Raw genomic sequence first — 19,935 nt, forward strand, 5'->3', positions numbered from 1 at the left:
TGGGACGACACCTCTCCCCGGTGCAAGGCCCACACACCGGCCGCGCCGCCCCTCCCCACACGGACAGCCCCTCCCCCGGGGGTCCTGCCCCCACGGCCAGGCCCTTCCTGAGGGCCGCCCCCAGGCCCTGCTCCCCCGCAGAGCACTCACAGCCTCCCGCAGCCGGACGGACACTGACCTCAGCGGCGCTGCGACCCCTCACACAGCCCGCCCGGCCGCCGGCCCCGCCCCGGGCACACACAAACCCCGGCCCCGCCACCGCTCTGAGGCGGCCTGGCCGCCGCCGGGCCTTTTATACCCGCCCCGCACACGCGCCCCCGTCACGTGGCCCGCCCGGCCCCCGGCGTCATCCCCGCGTGCGGCAGCATGGCGGCGGCGGCGTCCGGGGTGGCGCCGGTCCGCGCCCGGTGAGTGTGGGCCAGGGCGGCCCCGGCCCCTCCATAGCGTCCCCGGTCCGTGCCCGGGCCCACCATAATGCCCCGGTCCGTGCCAGGCCACGCCATAACCCGCCGGTCCGTGCCCAGACCCCCCATAACCCCCCGGGTACATGTATGGCCCCCCCATAACCCCCTCCCGGTACATGCCAAGCCTCTCCATTACCCCCCCGGTACATGCCCAGCCCCGCTGTCCCCCCAGCAGCCCCCTGTCCCCCCTCTCCCTGTCACCCCACTCCCCCCATGGCTGGGGTGACAGGGGTGCGGTGTCTCCGCAGGTTCCTCGCCTCCAAGGAGCAGTTCCACGCCTACCTGCGGGCCCGGGGCGAGCCCAGCGGTGGGGGCGAGGAGGAGGAGGAGGAGGAGAAGGAGGAGGTCGGCAGCTGCCAAAGCGAGCTCCCCGCCAAACGGGTGAAGTCAGAGGACCTCGGTCAGGACGGGGAAAGCCGAGAGGATGCGGGAGCAGCGGAGAAGGAGCCCGCGGAGCGGAAGCGGGCCCGGGGGCAGAACTGGAGCAGGCCGTGTATGAAGCCCAAGCACTACGAGCAGAGCAGGCTGTGCCCGTCGGTAACGCAGGTAGGGTGCACGGGCCCTGCTACATGCCGCATGAGCTGAGCGGGAGAAGTAAAGTGTCAGCTTCCCTCAAGCGGTAGTGCTAAAATGTCCCCTCAAGTGGGTATGTGACTGTCCTTCTGCGGCACGTTACAGCAGTCGGCTTCCTGGGAGCGTTTTGTGGGGCACCCAACATCACCCGGGGAGTGGTGGGTGCTTGGAGTACGTGGCTGTGAAGCCGGCTGACCTGGGGCGCAGCTGTGTGCTCTTCGAAACCTTCGGCAAGTGCATTTACAGCATCACTTGCCACTTTGCCCAGGCCCACCTCGGGGATGGCTACCAGAACATCGTCAACACGGACCTGGCCAAGCAGTGGGAGGGGAAGTCGCTGGTGAGGAACAACCTTTCCAAGGAGCTCCAGCACCAGCTGCGCAAGAGGAAGTTTAGCTTCGGGAAGGCTGACGAGTACCTCCGTGGTCTGGGCAAGCCCCACGGGGATGGTGGGAAGGGAGGCAAAGCCACGGAGCATTCCGCAGAGGAGCAAGAGGTGTCCAACTGCACAACAGCCCAGGAGGGGCTGGGAGACGGTCCTGAATGTCCTGCGTTACCGGAGCAGGGGGAAGATCCCAAACCAGACGCCTTGCAGAGTCCCACCGCCGGTGAGGAGGCTTCCTCCGTGAAAACGGTGGGCCCGCTGACAGATGAAAGTACATCCAAAGGGATCCTTTACCTGGTGGTGTTGCCTTTGCTGGAGCACGTTCCTCCGGTGCTCCCCTTCTGCCCTGCCTCCTCCGGGGCGTTCGCTGAGGTCTCTCTGTGACTTTCTTCTCCAGCTTCACAGCCGATCCAGGGAGCAGCGGTACACGAGGGGTGCCGACTGGGACTACATAGCAGAATGTGCGAAAATCGCAAGCCCCATGCCCCTTTTTGGTAGGTGTTTATGTTGTTTGCTCACGTGGACTGAAAGTGCTGCATCTTGGATTCGAAAAAACTTTAAAAAATTAAAAACCAGGCTCCCACGGACATTTAACCTGGGGGAAAGGTTGGAGCTTCCGTATTGCTGGTGGTGGTACGATGGAGTGAATTACCAGCAGCTCTTGCGCAGCCCAGCTCTGCCCGTGTGCTGGGGGCCAGGCGGGACAGCACTGAGCGGAGCAGGAGGGAAGGGACAGGCAGGACACAAACCCCTTGGTTTTTAGCAGGTGCTTTCTCCCTTGGGCACCGCGGCACTGACAGCCCCAGCTGAACCTGCCGGGTAGGAGTTGGGAGTGGAGCAGAAGAGAGGAGAAACCTCTCCTTTTCCTCGTAAGGGAACATTAATCCGAAACATCCCTGGGAGCCTCCAAACGTGAGCCCCGGAGCCCCTTTGGACACTCTGGCCTTTGGACCCTGTGTCCATTTTGAGTTTTATCCCATGCCTGCATTAACTCATTGTGACTTGTCCTCGTGTAGCGCTTTGACCTCTGCCTTCTCCCTTCCTTCCGGACAGGAAACGGTGATATTTTGTCTTACGAAGATGCTGATCGGGCCATGCAGATGGGTGTGTCGGGAATTATGATTGCAAGGCAAGTGCCTGTGTTTCCCCTTTGCTTCTGAGCTCTATTGGTGCAAGAGGAAAAAAGGAATTTAAAAAAAGACCTAAACAAACCCAACACACGAGAAGTTTCCTCCTTGCGAAACTACTCTTTAAAACTTGGTAAAATCAGTTTGCGTCTGGGGGAACTAACAGCAGCTTCCTATTGAAATTGGAAAAGGAAATTAGAGCAGCGTTGGCTGGCAAATAAGTGCTGGAAGGTCTCTTAAATGAGTTGGCGTCTTCAGAAGCATCAGTCACGGGAATAACAAAGCACGTTTCTTTTTGTCTCCAGGGGGGCACTCATCAAACCGTGGCTTTTCACTGAAATTAAGGAGCAGAGACACTGGGATATCTCCTCCAGCGAGAGATTTGATATCCTCAAAGACTTCACCAACTGTGGCCTTGAGCACTGGGGGTCGGATACTCAGGGAGTGGAGAAGACCAGGAAGTTCCTGCTGGAATGGCTCTCGTTCCTGTGCAGGTGAGAGGAGCCGAGAGGAGCTTTACCCCAGCAAGCCTGTGTCACTTGAACAATAGCACACAGCGCCGTTGCGTTCCATTGCAGGTATATTCCAGTTGGCTTATTAGAACACCTACCTCAGAAAATTAACGAGCGGCCGCCTTACTACGTGGGGAGAGACTATCTGGAGACACTGATGGCGAGCCAAAACGTGGACGACTGGATTAGAATAAGGTAATAAAGCACAGAATTTCATTTAAATTGCTAGGAAGGGACGTCGCAGAGCCCCACAAAGTCCCTGTGCCTGCGTGCAGCCTCCAGAGAGAGGGTGATGACGCTTTCCCATCGGTTAGAGAGGTTGTGAGGAAGCAGCGAGGGTTAACCAGGGCTTCACTTCGAGGTTTTAACTGAGCTTGAAGCTGCCACAAAGAGCTGGCTCGGTCCCTGTATCTGCTTCAGCAGGTCGTCCCGTGCCCGCTGCAAAGCGAGACGAGCTGACCTCTCTCATGACACGCTCTTCATCCCAGGACAGTCGTAGGGAGCAACAGAGGAGAGCGCAGCGCTGGGATGTCTCAGGCTTTCAGCATCACGTCCCTCCGGGCTCTGCCCGCACAGTCCCACCCCGCCGGGCCCGTGCAGATGCCAAGCAGGAAGCGGTGCCCATCCCCAGGTTAGGAGAGCTGAGCGTTTTCCCCATTTTTCATTACCCGATTTCTGAGTTCACGCAACACAGTGCAGGGAACTGTTTTTCTCACCACCTACGAGTCCTCAGGCACTGCCTTGAAATGACTTCGCAAGCTCAAAGGCAGCTAAAAGGAGAGCTGGAGCAGCCAGCTGCTATTTCCCGTCTCACGGAAACAGAGACTAGCAGAAATAGAGCATGGCTACGGCCTTCTCTGGTTTTGCCAATCCTCATCCCTTTGGTCAGTGCTGGCAACAGCTGCCTGAAACCACGTTACCAGTACGTCGAGTGGGATCCGGATTCTTAAATGTCGTTTTTCCAGCGGAACCTGCCCGCATTAGGCTGCACGAAGCTTTGTAACCTGTGGTCTTTACAGTGCCAGGTAACAGCCATTTATAGCCGTAAGAACTCAACATTTCAAAGCAATTTAGGTTTATTCCTTAACTCTCATTTGAAGGAGACGCTAACCAGGAGCAGGGTTCTCTGAGCACACTCCATTTCTGCTTTTGGGCTGTAGATCCAGGCCCTGCTGTGCCGTTCTGTGCCCTGCTGGGCTACTCTCTCTCTGACATGTCTTACGGAAAGTTGTCGTGATGCTGCGTTGAAGCAGCCTCCAGGAAATAAGTTAAGCCTCCTTGACTGTAAAGAAAATGGCTCTGCACTGAAAATACAATGTGTGTTCCAGAGGGTGAAACAGCTGAAGTCTTAAGCAAGGACAGATCTGATCCCAATGGAACTGGCTTCCATCATTTTAGGATCTGCCCTTAATGCTTTCTGGCACTGGCAGGGTTTTGGCTCTGCACAGGCACGGCGAGAGGTGGGGAGGAGCTTTTCAGTGGCTCCTGCTGACTCTCGGCAGGGCATTGCCAGGGGTGAGGCTGGTCTTCAGGTCACCAAACTTCAGAACCCGTTTTGGCACCGGTTCTGGGTGACTGCCCAGCAATAGGGGCATTGCCCTTGTCGGGAGGCTGCGTCCCTCCAGTGCTGGGGTTCAGGGTTAAAGCAACCAGGTCTGTTAGCAACCGGATCGTTTTAAATCCTTGTTGGGATCCGGTGCCATGAAACCAATTAAACCTTGCAGCGGATAAAGCAAGGATGGACCCTCCGGGCTGGGATCCTGCATGGCTTCCTTAATGAGAGGAACCCAAATTAATACCAGACAAGTTCATTTTTTCATTGCTGCTGTTGGATAAAGTTTAGCTGGGAGGACTTTTTAACCTTAAAGCAGACGTCTTCAGGTCTGGGCTAAATTATGCCTCCGCAGGCTGTCATTATATCATGACAGGGGCAGGTTAAAGCTCAGCACCGGAGGCGGTTTTGTGCAGCAGCCCTAAATTTTCGGGAGGGTAGAGGCTTGGTTTGACACATCTGACTGCCATCACCTTCGCTGTAGAGCCACAGGGCCATACAACAGGGTACCGGTGGCTCTATTGTACTGGACACAAACCTCTCCTTCGTTTATTTTTTGCTTTGTTTTTGTTCTTTTCTTTCTTCTAGTGAGCTGCTGCTGGGAGCCGTACCTACCAACTTCACCTTCCTGCCTAAACACAAGGCAAATTCCTACAGATAGGGCTGAGGAGGCCCTTTCCCGTGGCGTCGAGTCAAGAGGAGGCATTAGGACGATGCGTGTTGAGGAACGGGGTTGTTCAGCTGCGCTCTGAAATGAAATAAAAGTTTTACATTTTTAGAAGTTGCCTTCCCGCCCCCAGCATCGGTCCCTGCCACAAGTTACACAGCAGATGGTCTCACGCGATCTTGCAGCCAGAGGTGCCTCGCTACCAGAGAGCAATCTGTTTAATGAACAGGATACAGGCCAGGAGGGATCTCTGGCCTCCAGCTCACGGCAGTTGTCCCGGCTCCCCCACGCCACACGCTGTTCCCGTAGCGGGAGCGAGAGGCCTCTGTTCCTACCGGGGTGTCCTCGGTAGTGCCAAATCCTCCCCAGTGCCAGGAGGGGATGAACTAACCCAGTCCCTGGGGTCCTGCAGAGCACAAAGAGACCCAGCATCTCGTCATGGGATGTTGTGCAGAATCCCGGCCTTTTCTGGGAGCATGCAGCGGTGGGTACCGTCTCCTCCCGGTTGTCACGCACCCAGGGGAACTGCAGCCCCCTCCGAGGGGGACCCAGAGCTGCTTGTTTCCCAATGAGGAGACTAAAAGACCCGAGAGCAGGATTTGAGGGAGGGCTGGGCAGGGGAGCGTGCCACCGAGGGATGCTGCGTGACCTTCCCTCGCACCCTCCAGGTCCTTGTTCCTGTCTCTGCGTCACTCCAGGCAGCGCAGCACAGGCGACAGTCACAGAGGCATTTGCCGAGTGGCACAAGGAGGCTGCGGGTGCAGCTTCGTCCCCACAAAGCTCAGCTGAACCAACTTGGTCCTTTCGCCCTCTGAAAAATACTGTTGAAAGCAAAAAGCACTTGCACACAGAGCCCCCGGTAGGAGCCGGGGACACCCAGCCCCCCCGAGCCCCTTCCCTCCCCAGGAGGAGCTGGGGGGGCTGTTGGGGGGGCCGTTGGGAGGGGGCGGAGCACAGGGAGCCCCAACATTCCATCCTGGAGACGCCAAAGAGTCCTTAGCAGCCGAGAGACTGAGGGGACCCACCATGGCGCTGCCACCTCGGCAGCTCCCACCGCGTGGCCCCCGTGCTCCCCCGGCGCCCCAGAGCCATCAGGCTTCAATGCTCCCGCAAACCTTCTACCCCCAAGGCAGGGAACGACCCCGACCCGCAGCCCGGGGACGCTCTCGGGGCCAAGAGCGCAGGAGGTGACCATGGCTCCTGTCTCTCTTCCAGGCGCAGCCACCCTTTTCCCACCACCCGGGCAGCAGCAGCCATTGCCCACAGCCTGGGCACCCCCAGTGGGGGCAGCCCCACAGGCCCCACCACCAGGTATGGCACCCCTGTCCCCTCTGCCACCCTGACACCATCAGCACCCTGATGGCCACGGGGGGTGGTTCGGAGGGTGCCCCAGAGGGTGCCCCCGGCCCAGCACGGCTCCCTCCCACCCACACAGGGCTGCACAGGGCCCCACGCGGCTGCTGCTGCTTCGACCCGCGCTTCGGGTCCATCGACTGGACCGTCACCGACGTGCCTGCGCTGGCCACCACCACCCTCAGCCACGACGCCGCTGCTCCGTCGGGCGCTGCCCTGTGGGGCCCCGGGGGCTGCGGGACCCTCCCGGCCTGGGCAGCCCCTGGCACCCCCCAGGGACAACCAACACCGCCCCAACTGACGCAGCTCCCAGCATACGGCCACCAGGGCACAGCGGTGCCCGCAGTCCCCCCGCTGCTGTTCAACTCCATCCCCAGACGCCAGCACCTCGAGGCCACCTCCACGGGGGCACCCCCTGCCAGCCACGTCCCCACGGGCACCTACTCCCCCCCCAGCCCTGCTGCTGCCCCCCACAACGAAGCTCCTGGCCACCTGGATGCCAACATTGACGTCACCGAGGACACGCTCCTCCAAGAGCCCCTCTGGCTCTTCTTTTCCTCCTTGGACACAGTGGAGGTCTCCCAGGACCCCGACACCACCATCACCACACCTGGGGACGCCAGTGGCATCATCAGAGAGGGGAGAGCGGTGGCCCCAGCACCCACTGAGTTGCCAACATCCATCCCTGCCTTGGAGAACACCAAGGAATGGTCCTCAGAGACCAACAGCTCCAGCGGGGCCTCCCCCGCGCAGACACCCCCGGGCAGCGACATCTCCTCGAGCACCATCAGCTCCCCAAAGAGCAACATCTCTCCCAGGAGCGACATCTCCTCCGAGAGCGACGTCTTCCCAGAGCTCACCTTCTCCCCGAAGAACATCACCTACTCAGAGCAGGACATCACAGACTACGACACCATCTCCCTAAAGAGTGACACCTCCTCGAGCAGCGACAGCTCCTGGGAGAGCGACGTCCCCCACAGCCAAGCCCTCGGGGACGCGGCCGGCCACCTTGCCGTGCCCCATGAGGTGTCCCTCAAGGAGGCCCTGAGCCTCTTGGACTGCGACCCCGGTGGCACCGGCGAAGCCGCCCCCCTCTGCGACATCGACTCCCTCTCGCTGCCCGAGGACCTGCTAATGCTGGATTACAGCATGGAGGAGCTCCTGGAGGGTGCCCGCATCCTAGAAGAATTCCTCTACGGGCCAGAGAGCGACGTCCCCAGCAGCTCCTCTGCTGTCCCCAACAGCCAAGCACTCGGGGACGCGGCCGGCTACCTTGAGAGCGATGTCCCCAGCAGCTCCTCTGCTGTCCCCAACAGCCAAGCCCTCGGGGACACAGCCGGCCACCTTGCAGTGCCCCACGAGGTGCCTGTCAACGACTTTGGTGTGGAGGTGACCCGGAAGGCCGTCGTCGTCCTGGAAGATATCTTCTCCAGGACGAAGTCCCAGGAGTCGTGCGGGGACACGGGGAGGGAGCTGCCGCCAGCCCAGCCCACCATGGCGGAGAAGCGGGGGACAAAGCAGGGGATGAAGCGCGGGACGAACTCCCCGTCGCTGCCACCCAGGAAGCGCAGGGCTCTGGCGGACAGGCCGGGGGTGGCGGGGGGGAAGAGACACCCCCCAGCGAGGAGACGGAGATGATGGGGCGCAGAGGGAGTGTGCATTTGGGGGGTGGGGGGAGGGTTGTATTTAGGGGAGGGGAGTGGGGGGGCAGATTTAAGGGAGGGGACTGTATCTGGGGGGGTGGTGTGTTTGGGGGGGTGGTGGGGACAGGGACATGTTTAGGGGAGGGGGGGTTAGAGTAGCTTCGATAGGGCCTTTTCTCTCCTGTTTTTCCATTAGAAGTCGTAGCGGGCAGTGTGTTTGGGGAGGTGGGTGTGTTTAGGGGAGGCAGGTCTATTTAAAGGGGGGGTAGTGTATTTTGAGAGATGGGGGGGTGGGTTTAGGGGAGAGGGGGGCATTTGAGGGAGGGGGGGTTAGAGTAGCTTCGATAGGACCTTTTCTCTTGACTTTTCCCATTAAAGGTTGCGGTGGGCAGTGTATTTGGGGGGAGGGATGTGTTTAGGGGAGGGGGGCGCATTTGAGGGAGGGGGGGTTAGAGTCGCTTCGATAGGGCCTTTTCTCTCGTGTTTTTCCATTAAAAGTTGTTTCTCCAGCCCTGCTCCGTGCCTGTCTGGGAGGGGAGGGAGCGCGGGGGGCAGCGGGAATTGGCCCCCACCAGGTGCCACAGCCCCACATGGGACCCCAAAGGGCACTGAGCCCCCCCCCAGGGCCGAGTCACCGCCAGCGGGGTGGCAGTGGTGGTGGTGGGGGAATCCCCTCTCCCCTTCCCCAGGGGCAGCCAGGACAGACGGGTCCCTGCCGGACCCACGGACACGGCCCCACGCAGAAAGCAGCACGGAGCCCCCGGGACAAGGACGGACCTTGGGGAGCGGGAGGGGACGGACACAGACGACCACAAGGGCTGCCAGGCCTTCGGCTGGACCCCGGCCAGCGTCCCCTCCCGCGGGGACAGGCCTCGGGGCAAAGCCCCCAAAGCCTCGGCACAATCACCCCCGTCCGCGGCTCCGCAGCCCGGCTTTGCCTCCCTGCGCTGCCCAATCACCCCAAATCACCCCCACAACGGCCAGGGGGGAGCTGCCGGCCAGGCAGGGACCCTCCTCCCCTTCTCTGCCTGCGCCTTGGCCAGCCCCGACACCAGCCGGGGGGGAAATAAGGAAAGAAATAAACAAAGAAATGACGGCGGGGGCCAAAAGTGCCTGGAAACCCCATCTCTTTATTGCCCGTTCCCCCTCCCAGCTCCACAGCCCGGGGCCAAGCACAGGGAACCTCTGCCATGAGGAAAAGCTGGGACTGGGGTGGAGAAGGCTCCAGGAAGCCCTGGAGGTCCTTCAAAAGAAAGACGGGGACTGCCTTTAGCAGGGTGCAGGAAAGGGCAACGGAGCTGGTGAGGGGTCTGGAGCACAAATCCTGTGAGGAGCAGCTGAGGGAGCTGGGGGGGCTCAGCCTGGAGAAAAGGGGGCTGAGGGGAGACCTTCTCGCTCTCTGCAACTCCCCGAAAGGAGGGGGCAGCCAGGGGGGGTTTGGTCTCTTCTCCCAAGGAACAGGCGACAGGACAAGAGGAAACGGCCTCAAGTTGCCCCAGGGGAGGTCTAGGATGGATATTAGGACAAATTTCTTCCCTGAAAGGGTTGTCAAGCATTGGGACAGGCTGCCCAGGGCAGGGGTGGAGTCGCCATCCCCGGGGGTATTGCAAAGACAGGTAGACAGTGCTTAGAGATATGGTTTAGCGGCGGGTTTTGTCAGAGTTTGGTTGATGGTGGGACTCGATGATCTGAAAGGTCCCTTCCAACCTACGTAATTGTAAGGTTCTATGTTACGACGAGGGGTAATGGCTTTAGACTGGAAGAGGGGGGGAGTGAGATGAGGTCTGAGGAAGAAATTGTTTGTTGTGAGGGTGGTGAGCCCCTGGCCCAGGTTGCCCAGAGAAGCTGTGGCTGCCCCATCCCTGGAGGGGTTCAAGGCCAGGTTGGCCGGGGCTTGGAGCAACCTGGGCTGGTGGGAGGTGTCCCTGCCCATGGGACGATGATTTTTAAGGTCCCTCCCAGCTCTAACCAGTCTGTGATTCCAGGACATGCCTTCCAGCCCTCTCACCACCTTGTTTGTGCTCTGCACAACCACTTGAGGCTGACCTCAAAAAGCATCTGAGATCCTTCTCAAACGGTGGGGCTCGGCCCTGTAGCTCTGCACACACCATGAAGACCTGGTCGCAGCATTGCCCTCGGCTAGTGCCTAGCTCCAAGCTGATAAGAAACCCTCTGCGCTGGGTAACTAACTGAGCTTCAACACTGCGGTGAGACCGGTGAGCGGGTCGAGAACTGTCAACCCGCTATCGAAATACCCCGGCTAAAGATAGGAAGTGCCATTCAACTGATGTACTGAAGCACACGCGGCGTGCCACGCGGGAAGGGTTCACCGTGTTAAAGTACAAAACCTCTCACGTGGGACGAGCGCGGTGATCTTTAGGGCGCGAAAATAACTTGGCGGCGGTGACGGCACAGCTCACTTCAGAAGATTTTTGGGCCTGCCTTAATTAGAAACGTCGCTCCAGAAAAGCAGCTGCCACAGATTAGCAAGATGTCACCCAAAAAAATCCACCCAGCCTGTTTCGAGGGGTGTTTTAAGCAGCCAGAAGGAAGCCTGATCCACCGCCCTGACCACGCGTTGCAACGGTATTTTTCCGATTGTCTGGCGGGAACGGGGATGCCGCAGCCAGAAATGAGACGCGAATGCTGATGGCATCACCCACACTTCCCCAAGCTATAAAAAGGCAGATTTCTTTGTGTGCAACCCCATGCGTGCCCGGAGAGATCCACAAAACTATAATTACAGCGTTACAGGGCCAGGAGCTCGTCAATGGCAGAGCTGAGGAACGCCTGGGCCGGGCACAGTGTGCTGTGACTTGTCACCGATACCTCGTAAGTCCATTTGACACGGTGACACGGAGCGTTTCCCGCAGATTGGCCGCAGCCCGGCTCGCTGGCAGGGGAAAAAAAAAAGGCAGATTGAGCTCGGCAGGGCTCCCCCGTCTTCACAGAGAGGTTTAACCCTCACCCGATAAGTCCAACAAAACCATTTTGCTTCCCCAAAGACGTAGAAGGGAAAAGCCACGGCGCTCGCTGCGGGCCAGCCCCCAGGAAGCAAAAACCGAAGGCTAAAAAAGGCACTTAGACACTCTCCGCCCGCAGGGAATCGCATTAGCTCCAGCTGCGCAGAAGGGACCCGGGGCAGGACATCCCAGTACGTCACGTCACGAAACCTCCCGGGGACCGGCACAGCCCCCACCTTCTGAGCACTACCCTGGCTCCTGCAGTGCTCAGCATTAGCCCAGTTCCCACAGCATTCACCTCCCAGACCCTTTCTCCCCAGTAAATCCTCCTCCCCGGGGAGCGGTAGGTACTTTCCCCCTTCTTTGGAGCCGTATGCGGCGAATCGTGCAGCCTGCGGAACTCGTGCAGCCTGCGGAACTCGTGCCAGTGCTCTGCAATCTAAAACCCTCTAATGCAGGTCACCCCAAGGGCGGCGGCAACAAAACCCACCCCAAATTCTGCTTTTTAAAAAACATTTTGGTGTTATCTTTGGCATTATCAGGACAAGATCTCCCGCTACCAGCCCCTCCGGAGCAGTGTACCCGGGGAGGAGGTGGCTGTGCCGGCCAGGGTGAATCACCACCGACTCCCAAGAGCCTTGAAACAGAAACCCGCAGCGCGAGGAGCATCTGGGAAGCTTTAGCACTACGTGAACTTTGCCCGGCTCGGGAACAAGTGCCGCTATAGGATTTCCATACATCCTTTCACATGCTGGCTCTGGTGACGAACCCACTCTGCAAGAGCGGATCAAATGCCCAGGACTCCGGTTGAATCCACACCCCAAAGCCTCCCCCCGAACCCCAACCCTGAGGACGCAGCACCCGGGGGGAGGACAATGTCCCCAGGCCCCACAGCCAGGCCGTGGTGTCCCCCACCATGGCCAGAGCCCCCCTCCAGCACCCCGGGGCTGCGGCCAGGATCCTGGGACACTGCGGTCACGCCATCACCCCTGGATGCCAAGCGCCCTGGCCTGGAAAAATGGGGCAGGCTACAATTATCCCCATGCCCCGCGTGCCCCCCGGGTTGGGATGAAACCTACACCCTGGGGGACGTCAGCAGGACCCGCTGTTGTCCCTCCCCATCACCATGGGGGCTGGCGAGCCAGAGGGACGCCTGCCATCGGCCGGGATTTGGCCGGTGATTCCCCCGGATCAAATTCAGCCGAATCTTGGCTCCATCAGCGCGGGGCCGAGGGCAGCTGGGAACCCCTCGGTGCTCCCTGTGGAAACCTGCTCCCGGGCTCTCTGCAGAAAGCAGCAATTTGGGACCTTGTCCCCTCCCTGTCTCCGTCCCCAGGAGGGCAGAGGAAAGGGGACGGGGTCCAGCCCGTCCTGGCCCCACCAGCCCTAGCCATCAGCTGCTCACCTGCGCTCGCCGGTGATGGTAAAGCCCTTCCTGGCTCCGATAATACTGGGGCTAATTCCTTGTCCCTTCTGTTCCCACACAAAAGAGGATCTGGCTGGTCCCCTGCCAAAGGGAGATCCCTGGGGCAAAGGGGAGGGGCCCCACAGAAACCCTGGGACCCTCCCAGAGCCCCAGGGCCCTCCCCAAACCCCACAGACCTTCTCCAATTCCCCAAACCATCCCTCAACCTTCCCTGAGCCCCCCAGACCTCCCCCAGGGTCCAAGGCAAAGGGGTTGGGGGCTCCCCCAGGCTGAGAACATCCTGCAACCCATCCCCAGAGCCCCCCCGAGCCCGCAGGGAGCTCCCCCACCAGCGTTGGGGCTGATAAGGCAAAAAAAAAAAAAAGCCTTTTCCCTCCCAAATTAAGGAAATCCCTCTGGGACGGGAGACCATTTGGGGGACAGCAGAGGAGTTGTCACCCCACGGCATGTCCTTGTGCCCTTCCCACCACCCGTCCTTCCACAGCAGGAGCCAAGGCGGCCGCCCCGATGCACGGAAACCTTTATTTTGTTAAAAGGGGGGAGCGCCCAGTGGGACTGAGGGCTGGGGCAGGGAGCAGGGGGGTGCGATGGCCCAGGGGGAGCCGGGGACATCTGGGGCCACCCATGGGGCTGTGGCGTGATGGGCCATGCAGGAATTGGTCCTCGGTCATGGCTCGCGTGTGGCAGACGCTGAGCTGCTGCGAGGGTTTAGAGGAGGGGTCTCCCTACCAAGACCCTCCCAGGACAGGGCGCTGCGGCAGCTCCGAGACCCAGGCCCTGAGTGGGACGGAGAGGACGTGGGACGGTCCCCAAGCCCTGCGGCAGCAAGGTAGGGGACAGCCAGGACCACGGGGAGCACACAGACAGCAAGGCAAGCAAGAGCCGCACACAGGAAGCCAAAACCCAGGTGAGCACAACTGAAGCCCCCCAAGGCAGGGGTCTCCAGGGAGGCATAAGCCCCTGGCATGCCACCGCAAGGCCAGCAGAGCCTGGGGACATTCACCAAAGGCTGTCGGTGGACCGGCTCCTCGGGCGAGCAAGGGGCAGAGCCACTGAGGTCCCTTCGGCGCTGCCTGCCACTGCGGGTCAGCAGGGGGGGATCGGGAAGGACCACCCAACCTCAACATGAGGGCAGCCCACCCCGGCACCGGCTGAGCTAGCGGATGCTGCCGTCTCCCTCGCCGCTCTGCAGCTTCTCCCGCTCAATAGACCACACCAGCTCCTGGACGAACTTCATCTCTGAGGCCACCTGCTTGGCCAAGGCCTCATAGTGGTTCTCCAGCTTTCGGTAACGCCTCTTGAGGCCATTGGCCACCTGCACCACACTCTTGGTCTCTTCCTGCGCCTGCTTCTTCAGGGCCTCTGTCTTCTGCAGCTCCTGCCGGATCTGGCGGAGGTCCTGGCTGATGCTCTCATTCTCCTCCTTGTACCACGACTCCTTCTCCTCATAGATGGACAGCAGGGCCTCGATGTCCTCCTGGAAGGACTTCTTGTTCCTCTCCAGCTCTCGGAGGCTCTCCTCAGCTGCAGCCACCTCCTCCATGACCTTGGAGAAGCGCTCAAAGTTGATGTACGTGTTGTTTGGCGGCATGCTGGAGTGGGATTTGATGGTGTACTCCTTCAGGCGCGTGGTCTTCAGCCGGCGGCGCTCGGGCTTCTTGCTGTTGTCTTCATTGCGGACGTTCCTCCTCTTGATCACCTGCGGAGAGGGGCAGCCACAGGCATGGGGCACAGCCAGGACAACAGGAGCCCAATGGCTTCAGACCCCCAACAGCATGGCCACCAGAGGCACCAAACCAGCCCGCACTGGGGGCTGGAAGAGCAGCGGAGAGCTGCTGGTGCACCACCACCAACCCTCAACCTCTTGGATGTCTGAGACCCAAAAAGTGCCAATTCTTTAACTTCTCACCTTAATCCAAGGGTGTTCCAGGCTTTGAGCGATGGTCATCCGCTTCCTGCAATGACAGCAAGGCTGCGACCGAGGGGCAGAGGCTTTGCTGCCTCTTTCCCTGATAAATTCCTGGAAAAGCAGGCTCAGATCCTGTCACCTCTGGGGCACAGATGAGCCCAAACTCACTCAGAGGCTACCGCAGGCAGGGGCCGCATCCATTCCCCATGCCCTCAGCCAGCCTCCCAGGAGCAAATACCCACAGAAGAGCCTGCAGAAACCTCCTGACCGATATCGGATCACACGGCACCACTGCTTCCGCCCCAGCCCAGTGTCCTGGGTGCTCAGGTCAGCCCTTCATCCCTTCCAAACCCTGCTCCCTCCCTCTCAGCTGAGCTGCTGCACCCTCAGGGTGATCCCAGAATTCACCCCATGCCTGACGCAGGACAGAGACTTTGGTTACCAGACGTTTTGCCACACTGAATCTTACAAGTGGCAGGAGGGAAACAGAGGGACAAATGGGATTTATAAACAACCATCCCAACAGGGATGGGCAAAGGATGGGCTGGCAGCAGGCAGGCTCAGAGCTAAACCCCAGCATGGGCAGGAGACGTGGGAGCTGCCTGTACACAGAGAGTTGGGCAGGAGGGACCGTCCCCTCTCCCAGGGTAACCCCCAGCTCCGCTCCCTGTCTCTCACTTGGGGTCCTTGACAAGCAGGCGGCGGATGAAGTCCTTGGCCAGCTCGCTGGTGTTGCTGAAATACTCCTCATCGAAGTCATAGTTGACAGCGGAGATGTTGGTCAGGGTCTCTTGCTTCGTTTCCCCAAGGAAAGGGGAGGCTCCACTTAGCCTGTGGCGAGAATGGGTTGTGACACCCCAAAAAGGTGACAGCCAGGGGCTGGAGACTCGCCCTGCAGCACCCATCTGCCCCAGGCTCCCCATATACTCACAGGATGTAAGTGATGACCCCGATGCTCCTGGAAGAGAGAGGAAGATGAGGCTGAAGCCCTGCACAGCGCCATCAGTCCCCTCTCCCTGCACTTTCAGCAAGAGGGGAGATGCCCCGGCACGAGCACCGTCCCAGGGACGGGCCACTGGAAGGTGCCTGGCAGGGGACTCACTCACCACATGTCGGCTTCCAGCCCCAGGGGTTCGTAGTTCACGATTTCTGGGGCTTTAGAAGGAAAGAGGGGAGAAAACAGGCTTATTTGGGGGGAAAGAAGCCTGTCCCCATGGCCACATGCCAGCAGCTGCCTAGCTGGCCAAACCAGGGCTGTGGGCATCTCCCCGGGATTAAGCCAAAGCTTTCAGAGCCCAGAGGACCCCCCCAGGAACACCGCCAAGCCGGGCCTCACCTACAAACTCCGGTGTCCCAAATATATTCTTGAATTCATTCCCAGCTTCAATCTTGTGGGCGATCCCAAAGTCAATGAGTTTGATGCGAGGGTTTGGCACGTTCTTGTCCAGCAGCATGATGTTCTCCGGCTGCGGGGGGAGAGGAGCCAGCGTTGCCCCCAACATGCTCACCCGTGGGAGCCCTGTGCTGCCCTAGGTCCCTCTCCCCAGAGGAGAGGACACACGCCTCAAGTAGGGAGAGATCCCAGAGCCAGCCACGCAGGAGCCTGGGTGCTCGTCCCTGCTCCCCAGCTGCCCGGCACGGGGGGGTTTGCACCTCCCAGACCTCACCTTCAAGTCAAAGTGGGCGATGCGCTTGGAATGCAGGTAGTGCACCCCATCCAGGATCTGCTTGAGGAACTGGGTGGCCTCCTCCTCCGTCAGGGACTCTTTCTCGGCCAGGAAATCGAAGAGCTCGCCGCCCGAGACCAGCTCCAGGATCAGCACCACGTCCGTCTTGTTCTCGAAGATGTCGTGCAGCGTGATGATGTTGGGGTGCTGGATCTCCCGCAGGATGTCCACCTCCCTCTCGATCTCCTCCCGGCTCACGCCCCGACGGCTGGACGACAGGCGACGCTTCTTGATGAATTTGGCGGCGTATTCCAGACCTGTTTTCCTCTCCCGGCATTTCCGTACGATGGCAAACTGGCCACTGCGGGATGTGGGGAGGAGATGAGGAAAGGATATCCCTGCATCGCACGTGCCGGTGTGTGCTTGGCAGTGGCGTCAGCACCAGCATGAGGATGGGGGATGCTGTGCAGGAGGGCACAAAATTCCTCCGGGGTCTGTCAGGAATTGGGATCCCCTCAGCACACCCCCAGGGGTTACACCCCCTGGCACTGCCGGAGCAGCCGTGTAAACCCCAGCGCTGCCCAGGATGGAGGCAAGGAATTTCTCCCAGGGACACAGCAGCTGCCCACCCTCCCCAGGCTGTTTGGGTGCTGCTGTGACCACCCGGGGTGGGAGATGCCCATCGGTCCCCATTTCCAGCCAGGACCACCTGGGCTGCTCCAGGAGCAAACCTTGGAGCCCAACAGTCCCAGGGGACCATAAAGCTTGGATGGGGAAGGTGGGCGGGCGTGGGGGAAATGCCTGAAATAAGAGTAACCGACAGCTCAAAGCTTGCTGGGGTGAGGGGCCGGGGGGAGGCAGGGCTCTGGGCATCACAGACGCTTTAAGGAGCTGTGCCCTGCTGACACCAGCATCACTGCTATGGCATGATTCTGACCCTTGTCCCTCCCTACCCCGGCCAAGCCCCCTGCGGCCCCTCTGCAGGGATGCTCAAGGGCCCTTCAACACCTTCCCCCAAGGATGAGATCCATCCCGGATCCATCCCACGTCCCCAGGCTGCTCTGTCCCCTCCCCACTGCCCCAGCCATTGGCCATCCCCATGGTGACGTGCGGTCCCCGTCACCAGCCTCCGTCACCACCCTCTGCGCGAGCCCGGACCCAACACTCCTTTATATGTACTGGGATCATGGCCGGGGCCACCGAGAGGCCCCCTGCGGCAGGGACCAGCCTCACCCAGGAGGGATCTGACCCCCAGGCACCACATCAATCCCCACAGCTCACACCGGACCGCAGCTACAGTGCAGCCCGAAGCGCAAGCCTCTGGAAGCTCCCCTCCTTTAAAAAAAAACGCTAAAGCCACACAAAATCTTTCCACCGCACAATTATTTCCTGAGAAGCCCCGTGTGCAGACAGCCATGGCTGTGGCAGTCCCTGACTCTCAGCAGTGCGGCCACTGGGCTGGCGTGGCCAAGGCAACGCTGGAGGATCCCAATCCAGCCCACACCCCCGCCACCGCCGCTGCCTCTGCATCCCGGATGATTAAATCCCGTTTGCATGCAGTGATTCACCCCCACATCTGTCCCGCAGGCGCAGAGCCAGGCGGCAGTGACCAGGAAAGGGCCATCAACCCTGGCCAAACCCGGGACCGGAGCTCTGCGGGAAGCTGCCAGGCCTGCCCGTATACAGGAACGAGTTTAATGTTAATTAATGCCTTTTTTTTAAAATATATAGCTGCTAGAGGTGCCTGGCTCTTGGCACAGCCCCCAGACCCACTGCCTGCAGGTGGCACAGGGGATGTCACCGGCATCGGGACACCTTGAGGGATGCAGCAGCCAGGTGGTGGGGCAGGGGGTGCAGGCAGGGAAGCCCCCCCAGAGCGCGGCAGCAGAACGTCCCTCACCTGCCCAGCTCTTCCCCCATCTCGTAGAAGTCCTCCACGCTCTCCTGCCGGAAGGTGGACATGGCTGCGGGGTGCTGGCGGGGCCGAGGCCACCCTGACCCTGACAGCGGAGGAGGACACCGGGGAGCAGCCGGGGATCAGCACCTGCAGCACCAGAAGAGGGGGTTTATGCCCTGGAAGCCACACGGTGACACCAGCAACTGCGGCAGCTCAGGGCCAGGGCCTGGCACAGGGACACTGTCCCCCCTGGGGGGAAAGAGGGCAGGGAGCCCCAAAGCAGCACAGCCCCCGTGCCGAGCTGCGCCGTGGGGCAGCTGGGGAACAAGCCCCAGGTTAGTCCTGCCCACCCGCGGAGTCTCATCACGCCCCAAGGGCCGTGGGACCCCGCTGGGGGAAGAGAGGAGGGAACAGGGCCTGCATGGGGGCCATGGTTGTGACCCCTCGTCACTGCAGCCAGCAACACCCGGTGGTGGCGGAAGGACCCCCCAACTTGGCCAGCAGCACCCCACTGCCCCCACCCTGCCCCACAGTACCCCCATCCCGATCGCCCACTGCCCCTCTGCCGTATAGCCCCCAAAACTAGAGCCCCCACAGCCCTTTCCCGCCCCATAAGCCTCAAACCCAGGGCCCCCTCCTGACTCTCTGCCCCCCATCCCAGAGCCTCCCCCATCATGATCCCCCACAGCCCCTCCCTGCCCCATAACCCCCAGTTCCACAGCCCCCCCCACCTCCACCCCTCACAGCCCTCCCCGTCCCAATCCTGCACAGCTCCTCCCTATCCCCCAAACCCAGAGCCCCCACACCCCAATCCCCCACATCCCCTCCCTGCCCCATAACCCCAATTCACAGCCTGCCCCCCCCACTGATCCCCTACAGCCCTCACACCCACAGCCCCCCATCCCAATTCCCCACAGCCCCTTCCTGCCCCATAACCCCAATTCACAGCTTGTCCCCCCCACACTGATCCCCCACAGCCCTCACACCCACAGCCCCCCATCCCAATTCCCCACAGCCCCTTCCTGCCCTATAGCCCCCAAACCCACAGCCTCCCCCACCTTGATCCCCCGCAGCCCCCCCACCTCAATCCCTTACAGCCCTCCCCATCCCAATCCCCCACAGCCCCTCCCTACCCCATAAGCCCCAAACCCACAGCCCCCCATCCTGATCCCCCCACATCCCTTCCCTGCCCCATAACCCTCAATTCCACAGCCCCCCCCGCCTCACCTCTATCCCCCACAGCCCCTCAGACCCCACCACAGGCCCCACACCCCGACCCCCCACACCCACAGCCCCCCCCTCCCGATCCCCCCACATCCCTTCCCCATAACCCCCAATTCCACAGCCCCCCCCTCCCCTCCATCCCTCACAGCCCTCCCCTTCCCAATCCCCCACACCCCCTCAAGCACCACCACAGGCCTCACCCCCCCCATCCCTCCCACACCCCACACCGCCTCAAATCCAGCCCATCGCCCCTCTCCCCACCCCCGAACCCCCTCCCTGACCCATAACCGCTCTCCCTGCCCCACAGACCCCCACATTTCCCCCCCCCCCACACACACACACCCCAGGCCCCACCTGGGCCGCCGCCGCCCGCGTCGTCGCCGCATTCCACCACAGCGGCCGGCCCCGCCCACCCCCTGGCCCCGCCCATCCACGCTCGTCTCGCGGCGGGTGGGCGGAGCCAGTGGGCGGGCGGCACCGCCCGCTCTTCCCCCCCCCAACCACCGCGGTCCTCCCGTCCGCAAGGGGGCGACCTATTCCCCCCCGCCCCCCGCCAAAAAACCCCACATTCCA

General features: G+C 61.0%; 2 protein-coding genes across 2 annotated transcripts; one reads left to right on the plus strand and one right to left on the minus strand.

Moving 5' to 3' along the window:
* The first annotated feature begins 257 nt into the window (after positions 1 to 257).
* LOC141734289 (tRNA-dihydrouridine(47) synthase [NAD(P)(+)]-like) lies at positions 258 to 5,398 on the plus strand. The gene is given in 8 exon segments (XM_074565845.1): positions 258 to 407; positions 713 to 1,010; positions 1,306 to 1,711; positions 1,713 to 1,916; positions 2,476 to 2,551; positions 2,855 to 3,043; positions 3,128 to 3,256; positions 5,202 to 5,398. Coding segments are annotated over 8 exon segments (1,416 nt in total). The 5' UTR covers positions 258 to 366; the 3' UTR covers positions 5,275 to 5,398.
* A 7,770-nt stretch (positions 5,399 to 13,168) lies between these two features.
* DAPK3 (death associated protein kinase 3) lies at positions 13,169 to 19,857 on the minus strand. The gene is made up of 9 exons (XM_074565543.1): positions 19,717 to 19,857; positions 18,142 to 18,285; positions 16,242 to 16,602; positions 15,911 to 16,040; positions 15,681 to 15,729; positions 15,506 to 15,532; positions 15,253 to 15,405; positions 14,575 to 14,620; positions 13,169 to 14,364 (listed from the first exon to the last, which is right to left on the minus strand). Exons 2-9 carry the CDS (start codon positions 18,201 to 18,203, stop codon positions 13,822 to 13,824), a joined length of 1,371 nt encoding a protein of 456 aa, XP_074421644.1. The 5' UTR covers positions 18,204 to 18,285; positions 19,717 to 19,857; the 3' UTR covers positions 13,169 to 13,821.
* Between the last annotated feature and the right edge of the window lie 78 nt (positions 19,858 to 19,935).

The sequence above is a fragment of the Larus michahellis genome, chromosome 23, assembly GCF_964199755.1.
Source record: "Larus michahellis chromosome 23, bLarMic1.1, whole genome shotgun sequence".
Lineage (NCBI taxonomy): Eukaryota > Metazoa > Chordata > Aves > Charadriiformes > Laridae > Larus > Larus michahellis.

Bases quoted from the DNA above. Each gene is read 5' to 3' on its own strand.
- DAPK3 (XM_074565543.1), bottom strand. From the start codon at position 18,203: ATGTCCACCTTCCGGCAGGAGAGCGTGGAGGACTTCTACGAGATGGGG. The intron at 16,041-16,241 runs GTGAGGTCTGGG...CTCCCCCCGCAG, and splicing joins TCGCCCACTTTGACTTGAAG to CCGGAGAACATCATGCTGCT. The intron at 14,365-14,574 runs GTGAGAAGTTAA...CCCTCTCCGCAG, and splicing joins TGGAACACCCTTGGATTAAG to GTGATCAAGAGGAGGAACGT.